This window comes from Microchirus variegatus, assembly GCF_963457635.1.
Source record: "Microchirus variegatus genome assembly, chromosome: 11".
Taxonomy (NCBI): Eukaryota; Metazoa; Chordata; class Actinopteri; order Pleuronectiformes; family Soleidae; genus Microchirus; species Microchirus variegatus.
Window position 1 is genome coordinate 10,802,508 of NC_139812.1, and position 20,161 is coordinate 10,822,668.

Sequence of the window (20,161 nt, forward strand, 5' to 3'; positions counted from 1 at the left end):
TATTTATCTTCAAGGTGCCAAATCTCATAATACTTGCTCTCTCTGATATTTTTGGCACCTTGTATGGAAGTCAGCAATGATTTAATCCACATTCAGATTGTTTCATTGTTTCCACAAGATCCAGGTCTAATCCTTCTCTCTGCCACCACCTAACTGCTCTGGTTATCATTATTTTATCATTGTATCATGTACAAGTAAAAAAAATGATCTGTTGAATGTTGTCAAAGTCAAAGGGTGTCAAGTCACATTAAGGTTTACTTACATAAGCTGAATCAGTATTACCTTGCCGCTGGCCAGGGGCATCGGTGTGTAAAAATACCAATAAAGCGAACCAAGATTTATTGGGAAAAAAAATATTTTTAAATTGCCAGAATCATTGTTCAAATCATGAAAACCGACTCAAAAAGTATTATTATGCCCCCACATTTGTGCTGTCAATGAGAAACCACATTCAAAATCAGCATAAATTTGAATTACTCTGTAATCTAAAATGTGTACAAACACACATATGTAGAGTAATGTTAAATAACAACGGTGTAAGAATAGTTAAAATGACCGCAGTGCGCTTAAAACAGAGTTGCCTGTGTTTAAATAAAGAATGAAGAGCGTACGATCCAAAGTCAAGTAAAGTGGAACTGTTCCGCGTCCAGTGGTACGGACACATTTTGGTGTTACACCTTGACTTGGTTTGGTCCAATCAGCATGCGTCATACTGTACATGCTGTGGACTGTCATGGAAGCCTCCATGCGCATATCGAAACTGTGAAGATCATTTTTTTGTTCGTGATTTCTTGTAAATATGAGTTATTTGTTGCGGCTGGGGCCTTCGTTTGCCCGCATTCATGTCCGCCTGTGCCACCAGAGTGTTTATAACAGCCATGCAAACCCGCGAAGAGTGGCAGTGGACCTTGGGGAAAAGTGAGTTGACTTTCTGATTCTCTTTCTGTTCGTAATTGTGAATAAACAAGCAGTGAATTCGATTTATTAAAACACTTTCACTCTTTTAACCGAAACCAATTGAGACAGACATACTGTATTTGTTATATTACGGGTTTAATACGTACTGTATTTCGTTAAATATTATGGTTTAGCCTAACCCCAAAGGCAAATTTACTGCTGCGTTTTATTCCATAAATATACCAAGAAGCACCTTAAGTTCGTGGTGTGAGATATATCACCCAACACAAGTATGAACTCGCCGATCAGTCTGGTCAAGGATAAACTCAGGAGCCGTTCTAAAAGCTCATGGTTTGTGGTTAGTTAAGACAGGTTAGTTAGTTTTGTTGAATCATCTGCTTTGTATCATAGAAACAAGTCTCTGCTTCATTTTCATTCAAAACCTGCTGATATTTAAAGAATCACTTCATCCCTTTGCTCATGTAATGAAAACACTGGGCCATTTTTCAGTTGAAGTTAATGAAATCAAAAAAATACATCTTTGCTGCATGTGGTGTGTTTACCACTTTGCACCATAAAATCCACCATATTCTAAAAAAAGGTACACAACTATAGAGACTGCATGTGATCAAAAGAGTGGTTTGCGTTTCATGATTTGCTGTAATCTTATTGTTTCTGTAGGAAGCTGGAGATTTCTACGGGGAAATTTGCCCGCTTTGCTGATGGATCTGCTGTGGTACAGGTACAGAAAAATACATAAACATTTGACCCAAACAAGTTCTTGGCAGCCCCTGAAATTTCATAATTTGTCATATTTCTTTGCAACATGTTTTTTTATATTCTAGTCCTAATTCTGTCCCTTTGTATACATCTGTTGATTGACTACCTGCCCTACACATTTGTCCAAATGTATCATCTTTTCTTGATTTTGTGTGACCCTCAGATATTTCACAAATTCACAATACATGTAGAATATAGAAGTTATTAATGCAATCTTGCAAATTCAGAAACATATTCTTAATGCAACTGATTTGGGTTGATCTATGAAACTGTTTTTTTGTCTTCCCTTCTGAAGTTTGGGGATACCTCCGTGATGGCGACTGCTGTAAGCAAAACCAAGCCCTCGGTGGCTCAGTTCATGCCTCTTGTGGTAAGGATTCCAAATAACACTCCCAAATGACTGAGATCATTCAGGGATGTTGGTCTGAACTGGAAATAATACTAATGAACAAAAATATTTTCTTACTGGTTAGATGATCACAGACTTTGCATCTTTTGATTGACAGGTGGACTATAGACAAAAAGCAGCTGCTGCAGGTCGAATCCCCACAAACTACTTGAGACGAGAGCTGGGCACCACCGATAACGAGATCCTCACCAGCAGACTCATAGGTGATTTGATACAGATGTGTTTTGTCACGTGTGTCTTTGATGACTGGGTATGTGTACGGAAGTTTAACTGTGAACTGTTTCTCATCCTTAGACAGGTCAATTAGACCACTTTTCCCTTCTGGTTACTTTTATGACACTCAGGTCAGTTCAGTGTGAACATTCCTTCACCACTATTGTATTTTTTACCTTCAATACATGCTGAACAATAATGGTATTGTCCATCTAATGCACTTATGTGTGTGTGTTTCCTGAAGATCCTTTGTAACCTTCTTGCGGTTGATGGTGTCAATGATCCAGATGTGCTGGCTATCAATGCAGGTGAGTTCAAACTCTGCCCTCTGTGTTTTCATCACTGTGATCATTATTATTAGTATTAGCTAAAACATTATTGTCTTTCATTAAAGCTTCTGCTGCTCTGGCGCTGTCTGACATCCCTTGGAATGGACCCATAGGTGAGAAGAGCGTAATATTATTATTATTATGCCCGTTCACATGTTTTGGTTTATACATCCTATGGCTACTTGAGACTTTGTTTTTCCACAGGTGCTGTGCGTGTGGGCATGTTAGACGGACAGTTGCTGATCAACCCCACCAGGGCAGAGATGACTTCCAGCACTCTTAATCTGATTGTGGCTGGATCTCCCAGCAGTCAAGTGGGTAAGTTGGCAATCATTATAAAATCAAGGCTGAAGCTTGATCATCTGTTTTTGTAAATACAATTATCACACACTATTAACCTTTTAGTTTTGTCTAGTCAGCACTTCTTTAATGTAAGTCTCTATCTGCCAGTGATGATCGAGGCATCGGCTGAGAATGTGCTCCAGCAGGACTTCTGCCATGCGCTGAAGGTGGGCGTCAAACACACACAGCAGATCATACACGCCATCCAGCAGCTGGCCCGAGAACAGAAGGTCACCAAACGCACCCCAGTTAAGGTCTTCTCAGCCCCGACTGACATTGTGCAACATGTCAGACAGTAAGACCAATAATGAAGCTATTTTTACATTGGTTCAGTGTGATCAAAGTGATTTAAACAAGACTGTATATGTAGATCAGTGTGGGCACTTTATTTATCAGAACTGGCACAAGTGGCTTAGAGTTGAATAGATTTAGATGAACAGAAGTTAAAAAGCTTTTCAAAATATTTGTTTCTTTTCTTGCAGATTATCTTCTGAGAGGATCTATGAAGTTTTCACTGATTACTCCCATGATAAGGTAAAGTCTGACCCCTGACCGTATGTTGATCCTAACTTAGATTTCTCATGTGATGATATTGGACCGGGTAATGTTTTCTTGTCAGTGTATTGATAATTAAAAGCAGCGTGAATCTTTTCATGGGGTTGTTGTTTTTTGTTGTTGTTGCCTCATCTCGTAATTAATAAAAATGTTTACAGATTTCTAGAGATGAAGCCATCAACAAAATTCGACTAGAAACAGAAGAAGAGGTAAAAGGTGAGTCATACCCGGCATCAAATAATGCTGCAGCTCTCTCTAGATAGTGTTGCACAATACATTCCTATTATAGCTCAAATTTATGTGTACAAAATCTTTTCTTTCTTATGTAGAAAAATTCCCTCAGGCTGAGGCTTTTGAAGTCATTGAGTCCTTCAACTTTGTGAGCAGAGAAGTTTTCCGTAATTTAGTGCTAAAAGAGTACAGGAGGTAAGTACTGGTCATGGTGAAATTAATAATCTAATGACACCTGATATGCCTGCATAAGTGATGCATATGGGGCATTACAGTGTATAATATCAGTGCTTTCTGCTTTCTGTTGTGTGTGAAGATGTGACGGGAGGGAACTGACAGCTCTGAGGAACATTTCTTGTGACATAGACCTCTTTAAGCCGCTCCATGGCTCAGCTCTCTTTCAAAGAGGACAAACACAGGTGTGTAAAGCACATGAAGACCATGTACATTTCACTTTAACTAGAAACATTATCCAGAAGATCCAGAAGAAATGTGTTTGAATTCTTTGTTTTTATGTAATTGTGAAGACATACAATTGTTAAACTAGAAAGGCATTTTAAAGCAACTAAACAATGTTATGTAATTGCTGGGTTTCTTAAGAGTTTGCCGTGTTTTTCATTCAACACTTCATTCAATCTGGGGAAGGGATCATGAAGAACATGCACCATGTTTCAGTTGAATAAGTGGGACTTTGCAGTCTAAACTCTGGCCAAGACTTTGGAATTATTTGTTTCTTGTACATGAGAACTTTCCTAACATTTTTGGCTACAGGGGGCACTGTTGCTCAGCATAGGTTATAGCCCAGTCATTATGCTCCTTTGTTTCCTGTAGGTGCTGTGCAGCATCACATTCGATTCCCTGGAATCCAGTATCAAAGCAGACATTATCACCACAGCTTTGAGGTACAATGCAGACACTTTCATGCAGTTCAGACATTTTGCGTATGAGTATGAATAAACTAGTTCTGGTATCATTGTCTCGTCTTTGGATAATTATTGTCCTGTGTGGCAAATTACCCATACTGAATAAACTAAGACACTTTAACCCAATGCTTTCTTTCCTCTGCAGTGGCATCAAGGACAAAAACTTCATGCTTCATTACGAGGTGAGGTCAAACCTGTCCATAGGTTCAAGTACCATAGGTTATCAACTGTAATTGTTAGACTTGAAAATCAATATTATCTTTCATTTCAGTTCCCTCCATATGCAACCAATGAAACTGGAAGGGTGGGAGGAATGAACAGGAGAGAACTTGGTCACGGTTTGTACTAAAGAAAAGTGCATATTTGACAGGAATTCAGTGTCGGCAAAGCAACTGCTTCTCCCTTATCGGTGATTATTTGTTATTATTTATTTATGTATTTGATGTGTTCACAGGGGCACTGGCTGAAAAGGCACTGAGGCCTGTCATTCCCAAAGACTTCCCATTCACTATTAGAGTAACTGCTGAGGTGCTGGAGTCAAATGGTGAGTATGGTGACAAAACAATACAATCAACCCAGGGAATTTGACCAATGTGTGTCTGAAGTGCTTTTCTCTTCATCTATGTTCACCCCTCTCTGTCTCTCTCTCTTTCTTGTCTCAGGATCTTCCTCAATGGCTTCAGCATGTAGTGGTAGCCTGGCACTAATGGATGCAGGTATCAGAGACTGATATTGTTTTGTTGTATTGTTTGTTTGTGTTTCTCTCCAAACTTAACTGTTGCAATAAAATACAGTAAATCTGAGATACTAAAAAAAGTACATTTACCAAAATGTGGTAGGACACATCACATGGTGTGCTTGTATAAGCCAACCCATTCACATGCCCTGTTAATGTACTGCACTTCCGATTTTTACAATATTTACCAAGTGTATTTAATCTCAGCAAATCATTTACAGGTCTGGTGTTTTTCAGGTGAATGCTGGTGAATTTTCCAGTAATAAAACCTCTATTTTTAACCCATCATGAAAAACAAAAGTGCAAAGATTATTTATGCAAGATCACATTGTTGTTTTTGTTTTCATTATTATACAGTTCAAAGCAAACAGACACCACCATTTAAATGTGAATAGATAGTTATTATGTGATGTCATACTGTGATTTGAAGCTCTCGTGTCCATATCTGTGTCGCAGGTGTTCCCATCTCCTCTGCTGTAGCAGGTGTTGCCATTGGCCTCATCTCTCAGGCCAGTGAAGAGAAACCTGCTGAGATCCAAGACTACAGAATACTAACTGATATTCTGGTACGTACAGCACTGTAGCACAATGTGTGACCAATCATGTATCACCTCCAAGGAGAGAAACTGAAATTGTAAATAAAAAATGTTACTGCTTAAGTTATTTTTAAAGATGCTCAGTAAAAGCGTATTACCATATTTTAAACAGGGAATTGAGGATTACCTTGGAGACATGGACTTCAAACTGGCAGGAACAATCAAGGGCATCAATGCTTTGCAGGTTCGGCTAATAACCTTTCTACTCAAATGATGTATCTGTATCATGTCGCATAATAATATTTCTGTCCTTCAGGCTGATGTGAAGATTCCAGGTCTGCCTCTGAAGGTGGTTATGGAGGCTATCCAACAGGCCACAGGTAATTCCAGAAGGCAATGAAACTTCACATTCCACAATGTGTGTGTTCTGTGTTTTGATGGCCTTTGTTTCTTTGTTACCGTTTCAGTGGCAAAGAGGGAAATCTTAGGCATCATGAACAAATGTATTGTAAAGCCAAGGCAAACTAGAAAAGAGAATGGACCTGTTGTTGGTAGGTGTTGCGTTACATATTTATGAATTAATTTGTTTTTTAAAGAAGGAAGGATTTACTTGGAGCAAATTTAACTAAACATGATTGTCTGCTGATTCTGCTCCAGAAAACGTCCGGGTGCCAGTGTCTAGACGAGCTCGCTTTGTTGGTCCAGGAGGTTACAACCTTCGTAGGTTACAGGCTCAAACAGGTAATTGTTGTGTTACTAAATTTAAGTTAATCAAAAAACTAACTGGGTATGATACAACGTGGCATCAATCATTAGATTAGTCTTTTTTCATTTACACAAAATACTCTTTTTGAAAAGACAGTAAAAACTCTTTGTATTTCCTGTTAAGGTGTGACAATAAGTCAGGTGGATGAGGAGACTTTCTCTGTGTTTGCTCCATCGCCGGGAGCCATGAACGAAGCTCAGGACTTCATCAGTGAGATCTGCAAAGATGATGTAAGTCTCCACCACTGCACAGTCACTGGAATTACACCTACACCAAGTAAAAACCTAAAACATGGATGGCCACTGGGTCTCCAGGACCAGGATTGACAAAAAACCCTGTACTATAGGTGTAATAAAACATTTGTATTTCTTTGTTTTGTTTTTCAGCAAGAGCTACAGCTGGAGTTTGGTTCTATCTACACAGCAACAATCACAGAAATAAGGTAAACTAATACATTGTATCATTTACTTTAAACCAGTCATTTTAAATCCCTGACACGTTGATGCCTCAAACTGCTGCTAATAGTGTTTCCTGCTCCTGCTACAGGGACATTGGTGTGATGGTGAAACTGTATCCCAACATGAACGCTGTCCTACTCCACAACTCGCAACTTGACCATAAAAGGGTCAGTGGATTTACGTCTGTATACCAATTGCCTGTGTGTTTTAAGAATCAGTACTTAATAATTATAATAATGTAATTTCTTTTACTTTTTTTTCCTGTTGTAGATCAAACACCCAACTGCTTTGGGGTTAGAGGTGGGGCAGCAGATACAGGTATGTGTCCAAATGTCTCAAAATTTGCTTTCAGTGTTCACACGTTGGGCTGCCTGTCTCTAACTGGAGTTCTGCTAACAGGTCAAGTACTTTGGAAGAGACCCAACAGACGGCAGAATGAGACTTTCACGCAAGGTGCTCCAATCTCCCGCTGCAACTGTCGTCAAGACCATGAGTGAAAAGCAGAGCATCTCCATGGGTTCAAGCAACAGCTCCACAACCAACACTGATTTGTGACCTGCCAACATAGTTTTAAATAACTGACTTTTGAAAAATATACCAAACCAAGATCTTCAGTCCTTGCCACAAACTGATCAGGAGTTTCATCTAAAGAATGTTGTTTTTGTAATGGACGTGAAGTCACCTCCTGGAATCAAGTGCATCTCATCGAAAATACAGAGCGTCCTACTTATACTGGGCTTCAGCATAAACTGCATAAACTGAGAGGAACCCTTTGAAGAGAATGAGTGGGACGTGTTGTATTTTTAAAAACACACTTTAATGGTGGCCTATTTTCACAGCATCTGTTTGTCTGGTTGGATTTTCTTATATCTTCCCTCAACACAGTCATCCATCAGCGTTTACCCAGCATACATGGAACAAACTGACAGAAGATTTAAGTCTGTGAAAATGCTGTGGAAATGTCTCTTGTGGTACTTTCCAGATTTCCATATTTGGTGGTTCTAGTATTCTGTAAGTGTCTAATTATGGTTTTATACATTCACTCTATTTTTCCTTTTCAATATTCGTAAATAAAATAATGACCGGTTGCATTGTAGTGTCAGTCACGCTTAGCAAGAAATATCAAATGTGCACAAATTATATGATTTTGACTCAAATTTCTAATCTTTGATGTACAAAAGCCAATAAATAATGAATACAACACATTTAAACTGTACAATATTACAGGTATACTCAACAAAAATATAAACACACAAACTTGAAATGGTGAACAAAAATAGAATGTCATGACATTTGCTCAGATTCTTGATGCATCTGTTTATGGAATGATTTGTTTTGCTCAAACCCAGTAGTCCAGTGTCACTTTGTCACTCCTATTGACTACGATCTCAGATTGAGTATTTCAACTCACGAGAGTCATGGAGCATGGCAGAGTGGTGGTCAATATGCGTGACCAGTACACAGACACTCCTTATGGTCTGGTCAATAAAAGGGCACACCAAAATGTGGACAGATGTCACAAATCATGAGGGAGCACGCCATTGTCATGCTGAGTGCTGGGTTGAGCGTTTACAGCTGTGGCAACACAACTGAATGTGCATCATTCCACGATCATTTCAAGGCCACAATCGACAACCTGGTGATGTCCATGCATCGCTGGTGTACCGCTCTGCGTGAGGCTAATGGTGGACACACACGTTATTAAAGTTTGTAAACTTGTCTCATCGACCCCCATTGTGTTCTTCCTGCCATTACTCCAGGACTTTTGTTTTTTTAATTGATCCTAATGCTCGCAAATTAAAGCCACTTTATTGATAAAGTTGTACTGTTATTTTTGGATAGTTACTCTGTTTTGTGACATAACAATAACTACAAGTTTTTCTTTGTGCGTTTATATTTTTGTTGAGTGTACATACCTTGCCTGGTAACTCTAACTGACAAACGCACTGGACTTTACCTTTAAGGAGTATCTTACCTTAAGAAATTGTCTGTAGACTAGTGTATTGCAAATTCAAAATCTACTGAAAACAAAATTAAATGTTCTTAGTTGTATTCACACAAATACAATTCTGCGTGGCGGGGGTCACACACATTCAAGGGACAAGACAGAATATGAAGACCCATGATGACAACTTCCAGACGTGGAGGATTTAGTCCTCAGACGCTGAAATAATCTGGTGAAGACAGTTTCACACACTGGAGAGATGTACAGCTCTGACTCTTGGGTCAGGAACTGGTGCCTCTTGATGATTTAGGTTATAGACTGTAAAATTTTTGTATAACAATGTACTGAAATGTTTTGAGTGTTTGAGAGATGCATTTGAATCTGTAAATAGTATCTGACCAGTGACCATGCATATGTAAAATAATTTACATATTTAATAGCAGCCACTAAATGAAGATGCAGCCTCCAAGTAATTGAAAAATGCTTTAAATAAACTGTAAATAATATATTAAAAGAAAATCTTCAATTTCACAGCTGTGAACTGGATTTTATTCTGAATAATACACACTAAAGCCTCTGCACCATAAGATAATGCTAAGTGGTATAATAATTTTGCTAGGGATGTCCTTGTTACATTGGACAGGAAATGTTTTGAGCATTATTTTACATTTTCGAGGGGGAAATACATTTGTGGTGGGCGCACAGTGTCGTGGCTAGTACTGTTGCCTTACAACTAAAAGACCTTGGTTAGTGACCCAGTCGGACTGAGGGCCTTTCTGTAAGGAGTTTGTGCTCTCACTACTCCAGACTTGGCAGGTGTCTTACTCAGGGCACCAGTGTGTGCAGTGCCAATGTTGGTGGTGTTAGAACAAGAAATGCAAGAGAAATCAGTAGAAATGTGACAGATAACGAGCCACTCCTGCTCATTTCTCATACGCTGGCCCCCACCAAACTCTTTCAAAGGCAAAATAACTTTAATGACTTGGGAGGAAGAAAGTGAAGTAGAAGAAGAGAAAGACTTTTTGTTGCCACTGTAGGACTTTACTTTTGCGAAGGCCACCATCTTGTGCCGTCATTTTCTGACAGCGGTCCACACAGACAAACTGGCCACATCAATATTGTCCACGTTCTAAATTCACTTATCTGTCCAATGGTTCGCTATCTATCTATCTATCTATCTATCTATCTATCTATCTATCTATCTATCTATCTATCTATCTATCTATCTATCTATCTATCTATCTATCTATCTATCTATCTATCTATCTATCTACCTATCTATCTAAGCAGTTTAGCAGTACTATATTGTCACAGTGTTTAATAAAAAAATATTCCCATGAAATAGCATCTGTTTTTAACGTCAATACACATATATACTGCTATTTGTTTATTGTTGTTTATTTATTTATTTATTTTTACTTTGTTCCCCTGTAGGTGACGCGTAGTACCTGTGGAGCAGCAGCTCTGCCATTGGATGGTTTCGATGGGAGGGGGAGACCCCGGAGCAGCGAGCGCTTGATTGACGTCGAGGAAGAAAAAGAACACAAGATCGGATTACAAGATGGCGGTCTGTGGACGTTAGCAAGGAGGCCATAGGAGTTCTTGTGCTTAGTGTGAATTTATACTTTATTATCAAGCCTCCCCCTTTGAGCTGTTTCACAGCGTAAACGTAATGCGTCTGTGAATAGCGACGAGTACACATATTGTTATTGTGAACTTTGCTAAGACGTGCATGTTTTGTAACATGCGGGTGGAAACAAAGTTAACAGATCGAGGCTAGGAAAACAGTAGACGGGGTGAAGTGATAGCTTGTTAGCACATAGCTAGCTGCTAGCTCCGACTCGGTTAACCATGTCGGACACTCGGCGGCGAGTGAAAGTATATACTCTAAACGAAGACCGACAATGGGATGACCGGGGCACCGGGCACGTTTCTTCGACCTTTGTCGAACGTTTGAAAGGAATCTCGTTATTAGTTCGTGCCGAATCGGATGGTAAGTTCCCAGTTGGCATTGCCGCTATGGTGTTACAGTAGCTAACTTTAGCGCGCTAACTCGGTTTCTCGGCCACAGTGTCTCGTTTGGCTGTGTATACTTGATTAACTTGCTATTTTAGAAATGGCCACAGTAGACTAATTCAATGGCACCTACACGCCGATGCCAACAATAGATTTGTTTGAGGTTAAATCGATATTAATGTAGTGAGTAGGTGGTGTGAGCCAGTTCGTTTGTCAAGCAGGCGACTGGATCTCAGTAGCATGGGGGGCCTCAAAGTCTGGTCTTAAATGTACTTGCTTATTACACAGAGAAGTAAAACAATATGCTGTGCGCGTACACGGATCATATAATGTATTTAATAATTGGCTTTGCTTTGGGGGGGATATGAGCTCTCTAGATTTCTATTTTGTATTTACTTTATCGGTTCTCTGTGAAATGCTCGCGTGTCACAATGGGCCATTGCAAACAAGGGATTGTTATTATTTGGTAATCTTTCCTGCAACATTTTACAAACTAATTGGGAATTTTGTGTTGTAGGGTCGCTACTGTTGGAGTCCAAGATAAGCCCGAACACTGCATATCAGAAACAACAGGTAACACCGACTTAATTTGTCTGCGTCAGCTTCAAAGGGCATGTGTATGTACAGGAGTCGATTCTCATTCTCAGATGTTGGTGTCAAATTGTAATAATTTGAGCATTAGAACATATTGCTGGCCAGTCACTGTGATTGTTTTGTTTTGAGAAGGTCTAGTCAGTGTTATTTCAGTGTTTGGCCATAAAGTAAACATGAAAGTAGGAAGGCATGTTACAACATATCAGTAGTAATTGCAACACAGTCATGCTTCTTTTTTTTTTTTTTACGGTTTAAAGTCCTTGCTGTGAGGAAGTAGCAGAAGCTTGTTATGTAGTTTGTATTAATAGAGGGCAGCATAATGTTTGTTTAGTCGGAGAAGCTGCATTTATTGTTCAAAATATTTGTGTGAGTTGTGTATAGCTTAAAAAAAACACTTTGTCTTATATGTAACCTCGATGTGAGGGTGTATATAATGATTCAGTGTGTCCTGTAATAATTTTTTGTGCACAATTTCATATTTTGTCCTTCTCTTTCAAGGACACATTAATTGTCTGGTCAGAAGCAGATAACTATGACCTTGCTCTAAGTTTCCAAGAGAAGGCTGGCTGTGATGAGATCTGGGAGAAGATTTGTCAGGTAAAAACAACACAGTTTTAGAAAGCTTGATCATTGTTTTAGTGCTTGTGCTGGTTTGTTTTTCATTTTATATTTTCTGCCCATACAATACTTAGGTTCAAGGCAAGGACCCTGCCCTTGACATCACACAGGACCCCATCGATGAGTCGGAGGAGGAGCGATTTGAGGAGATTCCAGAGACAAGCCACCTGGTGGAGCTCCCTCCGTGCGAGCTTAGCCGACTGGAAGAGATAGCTGACCTGGTCACCTCTGTCCTGTCTTCTCCCATTCGTAGGGAAAAACTTGCCTTAGCCCTGATGAGTGAGGGCTACATTAAGAAACTCCTTGGTCTCTTCAGAGTATGTGAGGACCTGGACAACAGGGAGGGCTTACATCACCTTTATGAGATTGTCCGAGGGGTCTTGTTCCTCAATAAAGCAGCCCTCTTCGAGGTGATGTTTTCTGATGACTGTATCATGGATGTGGTTGGCTGCCTTGAGTATGACCCAGCACTGGTTCAGCCTAAACGGCACCGGGAATTCTTGACCAAGACTGCAAAGTTTAAGGAGGTGATCCCCATCACAGACTCTGAGCTACGGCAGAAGATCCACCAGACCTACCGTGTGCAGTACATCCAGGACATCATCCTGCCCACACCATCTCTCTTTGAGGAGAACTTCCTGTCCACACTCAACTCCTTCATCTTCTTCAACAAGGTGGAGATTGTCAGTATGTTGCAGGTGAGGACCCAAACTCTGTAACTTGTATTAATCTTTTTGGCAAAATTTATCAACAAGCCCAAATGTAATTGTTTTTTACAGACCTTTGCAAGGTGGTCACACTTTACTACTACTATTAAACAGTTTGTGACTATCTACTTGTAAATAACCATGGCTTTGGAGGCTTCACATTTTATGCCAAGTTTTGTTAGTGATGTCTATTTGTATTATGATTGATCCAGTAAAAGTAGTAAATGCGTTTGATGGGTTAGTTAACTGTTTGAAGTCCATTTTATTACCAGTGGTCATTAATGGGAGCTTGTTTGAGGTGTGTTAATTAGAAATTAATTTTCTACCATACAGTTATTACTGTAGTCCAAATTGCATTACAGTCTAACCCAGTAAATATCTCAGAAACTGCCAGTCCATCCATTTTGGTAACTTTGTGGTATCCAATAAATGTGTTTCAAGGTTAACAGGAAGTAAAGTCTTCAGAACTGTTTTTCTAAAGAATAATGCACTTAGATCTGAAAGTGTGTACAAACCATTAAGAAGTTTTGTATGCATTTTATGCTTCTACAAGTAAGCTATATATATCCTTTGTTTCATTGCATTTAAACTAAACTTTTCCCTGCACTACAGGAGGATGAGAAGTTTTTAACAGAAGTCTTCGCACAGCTCACAGATGAAGCCACAGATGACAGTAAAAGGAGAGAACTTGTAAGTCAAACAGGTGTAATATCTGGACGATTGATGTTTTAAATCTATAGGCCCAAAAATCTTGACCATATCCCAATGTTGGCTTTTATTGCTGAGATACCATTTATGCAATGTAGCTCAATTATGTCTGACCTGTTTTTTTTTTCCTCAAAGCGGGAAATTACTGACTTTTCCACATCGATTTCTTCAATGATTTTGGTACAAGTTACCTCTTTTGTTGACCAGCTTGTAGTGCAAAGACTTCAGATATTTTTTATTCAGCACCATAGCCTCTCACCATGGAAGAGGATTAGGGCCAAACATAAAATAAAATGTGAACGTGACAGCCTGATTTCTTAGAATAAAGTCAGAATTCCTGTTTTTTTCTGAGAATTCTGACTTTTAAATTTTTTTGTTGTTGTTTGTTTCCAAATAAATTCATATGTGGCCCTCATTCTCTTCTCACTGAGAGTTAATTTGGAGATTATTCAGTCTATGTAGTTGTTCACTTAACCTTTGAAACGGTTTGCATCCTGAAATGGTGTGTCCTGAGTTTGCTTGCACCAATGTGTTAAATGCTGAACAATCATTAAATCTGTCTTTTCTGTTTTTTCCCCCTATTTAGGTAAACTTTGTCAAGGAATTCTGTGCTTTTTCTCAAACGTTGCAGCCGCAAAACAGAGATGCTTTCTTCAAAACGTTGGCAAATCTAGGCATCTTACCCGCTCTTGAAATAGTCATGGTATGTTAGAGGAATATATATGCTAATTGTGTAGTTTTTCTTGATCTACTGAATTGGGTAAACAAGGGTTTATTAATTTCTATGACTTTTCTCCTTCTCAGGGAATGGATGACCTGCAAGTGAGGGCAGCAGCTACAGACATCTTCTCTTACCTGGTGGAATTCAGCCCCTCCATGGTCCGGGAATTTGTCATGCAGGAACCGCAGCAGACAGACGACGTAAGCATCTTGACAATGCAGTCTGCAAGCATTTCTGCATTTATAACATGATACATACAGTGTAGTTCTTTGGTTACATTGATGTTTTTTACAAAAGCAAGCTGGTCAGTGCATAAGCGTTTGGTGTCCATGACCCTGCTGAGAAATTTTTGTTAATAATTTAGGCATGCTGTTGAAATCTCCATCATGCTGACCTTGTGTTCTGTCTCTCGCTCTGTGTCTATTTTCCAGGATGTTCTGCTGATAAATGTTGTTATCAAGCAGATGATTTGTGACTCTGACCCAGAGCTGGGAGGGGCCGTCCAGCTAATGGGTCTGCTCAGGACACTCATTGACCCTGAGAACATGCTGGCTTCCACCAATGTAAAACATTCATACCTGCATAAGATTTCTAAACTAGACAAGTGATAGATATTATTATGATTGATGTACAATCAGTTTTACAAAACCATGTCTCTGCTTAACGACATGAACTTGATTTTTTTTCCTTGTAGAAAACAGAGAAGACAGAGTTTTTGAGTTTCTTCTACAAGTACTGCATGCATGTCCTGACGGCTCCTCTGCTGGCCAACACCGCACATGACAAACACTCAAAGGGTGATCTGGGTGAGAGACATCATAGAAACTAAACTGTCAGTGAAATGTTTTCATACAATAATGCAGAAATTGACATTTATCCTGCCTGTGTCTCTTAGATCTACAGGAGGGATCAACTAAGATCAACCCAGTCTGTCCAGGTGACTGTTGTTACTCAAACCATCAACTGTCTTTAACTGTCTATATATGTATAATTTTCCTCTGGTCTCATGTGCATCTGTGCTTTGTTTTTGGTGTAGATAACTTTCAGACAGCTCAGCTGCTTGCACTGATATTGGAGCTTCTAACCTTCTGCGTGGAGCACCACACTTACCACATCAAGACTTACATCATGAACAAAGATCTTCTCAGAAGAGTACTGGTGCTTATGAACTCAAAGCACACCTTCCTCGCCCTTTGTGAGTCCCGACATGGACGATAGAATTCATATGCATGCACATGTTTTGTTTTACTTTCTCTTCATGCTCTCAGTGGCGATACTACTACCTAAATGACTGTGTAGGAACTACTATACATACTTCATTTACATAAAGTTGTCACCTGTTTTTGCTCAAGGTGCCCTGCGTTTCATGCGGCGGATTATTGGTCTAAAGGATGAGTATTACAACCGCTACATCATCAAAGGGAACCTGTTTGAGCCTGTCATTAATGCCCTGCTTGACAATGGCACCCGATACAACCTCCTCAACTCGGCCATCATCGAGCTCTTTGAGTTCATTAAAGTGGTGAGGAACACACAAACACTTCTTTAATTAGAATTTTTGATTTTCTTGACTAAGATGAAGGTTATTATGTGTGATCTTCTCTTTCTAGGAGGACGTCAAATCTCTCATTGCTCACATCGTGGATAACTTCTACAAAGCACTTGAATCCATTGAGTACGTCCAGACTTTCAAGGGCTTGAAAGGCAGATACGAGCAGGAAAAAGACAGGCAGAGTCAGAGACTCAACAGGTCAGTAGAACGGTTGGACAAATATTATCACCAAAACCTTTCAGGACTGCCTCTAGGTGCAATCAGAAAGATTTATCAGTCATAGTGAGTTAACATTAAGCTGCTTATTTCCTGGTAAGATATCGGAGAGATGCGCGGTCATTGGACGAGGACGAGGAGTTGTGGTTCAATGACGACGATGAAGATGATGACGGAGAGGCTGTGGAAAAGAGAATGGAGGACGACTTCTCCGACAGCTATGGCAAGTACATGGAAGCCAAAAAAGGTAAGTTGCAGCAGTAGTGCTGTGTTTAAGTTGCTGTAAATTATCCGCTCGTTGCTTCTTTTCTTCAAGTGTGATATTCTCACTGTTGATGCAGGAGCTGCCAACGGAGCGAATGGTGCCAACAATGGGAAAGCTGTAATTTCTCCTTCATCACCGTCTGGCACTCCAAACAACAGTTCAACTTCCTCCATCAAAACAGTAGCTCTTCCTGCCACACCAGCTGTTAAGGTACTGCATCTCAATAAGTGCTTGCTGTTCACAAATCCAATTATTTACTGATCTGCAGTTGATACTTTATACTGATACTTTAATTTAACATGTAAAAGGTGGGATTTGAAATGTATCAAGTCCTAAATTAGGTTCTGTTAAATTGAATGTGTTAATTAAAAAACAGCTGCAAATGTATTTCTTCATGTAAGGAGAAAAACTGATGTGACAGTAAACACATTTTTGGTTCACAGAACCTGTATTTAAATGGCTTTCTTCTAGGGATGCACCAATTGCCGATTCCGATTTATGATTTTTCAAGAAGTTTGACCTGCCGATACCGATTTTAGCCGATTCCGATTTCAATTTTTTAAACCACTTTACAGCATACAGAAATATATATATTTTTGCATATTTTCTTTAATAGAACATTTTAACATAGAAATACAATCAGTTCACATCCAATATCCAACTAAAAATACAAAAACGAATCACTACCTGTATGTGTAGTTTATTTAAGTTTAAACGTATTTCACAACATATTACCTACACACAAATAAGTAAATGAACTGATGACCAAGAGCGCAGAGCTCTCTCTCTCTCTCTCTCTCTCTCTCTCTCTCTCTCTCTCTCTCTCTCTCTCTCTCCCACTCTCTCCCACCCCATGCCAACAATGCCTCTCTCTCTCTCTCCTCACACAGGTTTAAATGACAAACAAACAAATGCTGAGTGGTGATCAAAAGTTTTGTGCAAGTGATTTAAGGTCCTGACTCTTGTCCCAGGCTTCATTCAGTGATTGAAACATAACGAGAAAAAAAACAGTATTCGGTGTGAACCGGTATACCGCCCAGCCCTACACTCTAGTGCATGTAGCCGCGTGCATGTGTGTTGCTGCGTGATGCGGGCGAATTTGATCGGCTTATTAAAATCGGAATATTTCTGTCTGATCGGCTGGTCGCCGATTGCGGCCGATCACGTGAAAATCGGCCGGTTCCGGTCACTGGCCGATTAATCGGTGCATCCCTACTTTCTTCCTCATCACTTGTTTCGTTAAACGCTTTATCTTTCCCCTAGACTGCACTGGTTGGTTTGGTGGACTACCCAGACGATGAGGATGATGAGGAAGAAGACGAGGAGGAAGAGCAGTCTCCAAGGAAGCGTCCCCGTCTGAGTTCTTAAGGCTACTTGTCCTCTATTTGGTCATGATGGACAGACACGGAGTCCCTCCAGTCCTCTCTCCTTTGGTTGTCCCTGGGTCCTTGGCCAACCTGTGTCACCCATTGGTCTGGCTGAGGAGATGGGCAAAGATTGAGCTCCCAACTCACTCAGTCCCTTTTGATCTCTGCTCCTCTTTTCTCTCAGTGTGAGGAGATGGAGAGCTTTTCTTAAACTGGAAAGAAACACAGATTAGTGTTCCTTCACCTCGTTATTTTTTGACTTTTTATTCTGCCAACAGCTTCCTTCAGGAAATCCCCAAATTTCCCATTTTCAGTCCTGATCATTTCGAAAATTGACCCCCATACTCCCCTACTCTCGTAGCTCAATCCTCTGAACTACTTTCTCATTTCTCCTCCATCATCCTATGTACCGACCAGAGGGGCTGCAATGAAAATCTGTGCCAAGGCCTAACCCTGCACTGTTGCTATAGCAACAGTGGCAAGGAAGCCTGTGGTACTACAGCAGTCCCACAGGAGCCCTCACACGTCCTCATTTGAACTGTACCTTCTGTCCTTTTCAAACCCGGACCAGTGAGTTCCAGAGACGGAGAAAGCCAGAACACAACCAGCCCAGTGTGAGAACTGTGAAGCAGGCCAGTCAGGCTAGCAGGACTAGCCGTTGTAGTTATAGAAAGCTTGACTGGCAGAAGCAGCGTGTGAGCTGCCCTGCCACAGATTTGTCCACCTTTGTCGGGGGCTAGAAGGACCGAGGCAATATGGAAGAAGAAAAACAAAACACTGAGAGACAAAGGAGGTAATGGTGACGTGTCAAAATATACCAGGATGAAAACATTTGAGACTTAGATCCAGAGGAGCAGGACTCATACCCTCAGAAGCCATGGCATCTGTTTGGCCAAGGCGCACACAGAACACAACACAATGTCTCACGTACAGGACTGTGCTAGCCAGAAATCCTCTTATTTCATGTCTTTGTTAAAAAGTACTGTACAGATGTTTTTTGTTCTCTTTTTAATCATTTGCCCTTGATCTAATTTGAAGGGGAGAGAGATGCCCGCCTACCAGTGTATTTTTTTTTGTTGCACAAAAGGCGGGGTCTCTGGTCGTCCTTTCAGCCCCATTCATTTGATTCAATGTAAAATGCTGGTTTTAAAAATAACATTAAACTGCAGTAAAGTCATTTTTGCAGCCAACATTTTGAGAATGTCTGGAGTTTTGTATTTTAATGGATTTAAGAATATAGTGGCCCCATTTTGTTGCTGCACTCTTAACTGGGTGAAACACCTGAGCAGTTGGTGTGTTGACGAGTAGATTTAGTCCACACTTTCTATTTTTTAAGTTTTGAGTCTGGTCACCTTCCTCTCAGATGGATCTCAGGTTCACAACTCGATATGACACAAAAAGCTGCCCACCCTGGTGTGTGTGTGTGTGTTGTAACACTGCAAGCTGGTGAAACATCTCAGGTTTATTAGCGAATGAAGAATGATGGTCATGAGTTTAAAGGGGCATGAGGCGTCACGATTTTTAATCCATTTTGAAGGATTCAGCGTAGTTCCACAGTTCACATCTGGATTATAGTGCTATTTTTGGCCTGTTATCACAATCTGTAAACTAATTTTTATTAACAATTTAATTCAAATGTCATGAATGAATAAGCTGTTTTTTGTTATGATAAAGATGATTTAACCCCAGAGGTCATACGGTGCAGCTATTAAAAGGGTTGTGCTGGCTGAGAATTTCCACCATGAACTGCAGGTTTGATTATGTCAAAGGTCAACGACACATTTCAGTGTTGGGTCGAAACATTTTCTGGGTTGTGTTGTCCAGGTCACGACAAGCACGTTGACAGGTAATCAGAAAATGCTTGATCACAAACTTCAAACGTCAGCTAAATTCTAATCGACGAGGTTGGAACTCGAGCGAAATTATTGCCAATGTGGTTTTTCAGGAAATCAGCAGCACTGAAGCAGTGAATTGTCTTTCCTCCTGTTAGTGTCAACAACATGCACTCCACTGATGATGTTGTACCAAGTGCATTTACTACCACTATCCATTCTTAACATTTGTATGAATTTGATAAGTTTTGGAATTAAATGTGACCCTGACACTGAAATTGTGAATCGAGCTTTGATTTAATAGCTGATTTGGATACAAGATGGAATAAACCAATGCTGGGGATGGAATATTTTTAATTAGTTGAAAATTGTTATATTTTGGGAATATCTCCTAAGACTTGCCACAGCAATTCTTAAAATAATACCATTTTGCTGTTAGCTTTCT

The 20,161-nt window shown here is 40.0% G+C and overlaps 2 protein-coding genes across 3 annotated transcripts; both read left to right on the forward strand.

Moving 5' to 3' along the window:
• Window positions 1-792: 792 nt before the first annotated feature.
• pnpt1 (polyribonucleotide nucleotidyltransferase 1) lies at window positions 793-7,730 on the forward strand (the record flags this gene model as incomplete). Its single annotated transcript, XM_083898024.1, has 28 exons — window positions 793-918; window positions 1,579-1,639; window positions 1,973-2,047; window positions 2,184-2,289; window positions 2,381-2,430; window positions 2,544-2,607; window positions 2,694-2,741; window positions 2,833-2,946; window positions 3,079-3,265; window positions 3,453-3,504; window positions 3,684-3,741; window positions 3,855-3,951; window positions 4,073-4,175; window positions 4,588-4,658; window positions 4,825-4,861; window positions 4,951-5,017; window positions 5,134-5,223; window positions 5,342-5,395; window positions 5,872-5,981; window positions 6,124-6,195; window positions 6,268-6,331; window positions 6,419-6,502; window positions 6,609-6,692; window positions 6,841-6,947; window positions 7,104-7,159; window positions 7,264-7,342; window positions 7,446-7,493; window positions 7,575-7,730. Exons 1-28 carry the CDS (start codon window positions 800-802, stop codon window positions 7,728-7,730), a joined length of 2,313 nt encoding a protein of 770 aa, XP_083754150.1. The 5' UTR covers window positions 793-799.
• A 2,989-nt stretch (window positions 7,731-10,719) lies between these two features.
• On the forward strand, window positions 10,720-19,579 carry ppp4r3b (protein phosphatase 4, regulatory subunit 3B). Of its 2 annotated transcripts, XM_083898177.1 has the most exons (17): window positions 10,720-11,113; window positions 11,654-11,709; window positions 12,229-12,327; window positions 12,423-13,046; window positions 13,668-13,745; window positions 13,899-13,943; window positions 14,350-14,466; window positions 14,568-14,684; window positions 14,916-15,047; window positions 15,179-15,290; window positions 15,380-15,421; window positions 15,521-15,679; window positions 15,837-16,006; window positions 16,095-16,234; window positions 16,354-16,499; window positions 16,594-16,727; window positions 17,781-19,579. In XM_083898177.1, the coding sequence occupies exons 1-17, from the start codon at window positions 10,972-10,974 to the stop codon at window positions 17,883-17,885; spliced, it is 2,418 nt and encodes an 805-aa protein (XP_083754303.1). In that variant the 5' UTR covers window positions 10,720-10,971; the 3' UTR covers window positions 17,886-19,579. The 2 variants fall into 2 exon arrangements, with proteins under 2 accessions (XP_083754303.1, XP_083754304.1); XM_083898178.1 differs by lacking the exon at window positions 13,899-13,943.
• Window positions 19,580-20,161: the final 582 nt, after the last annotated feature.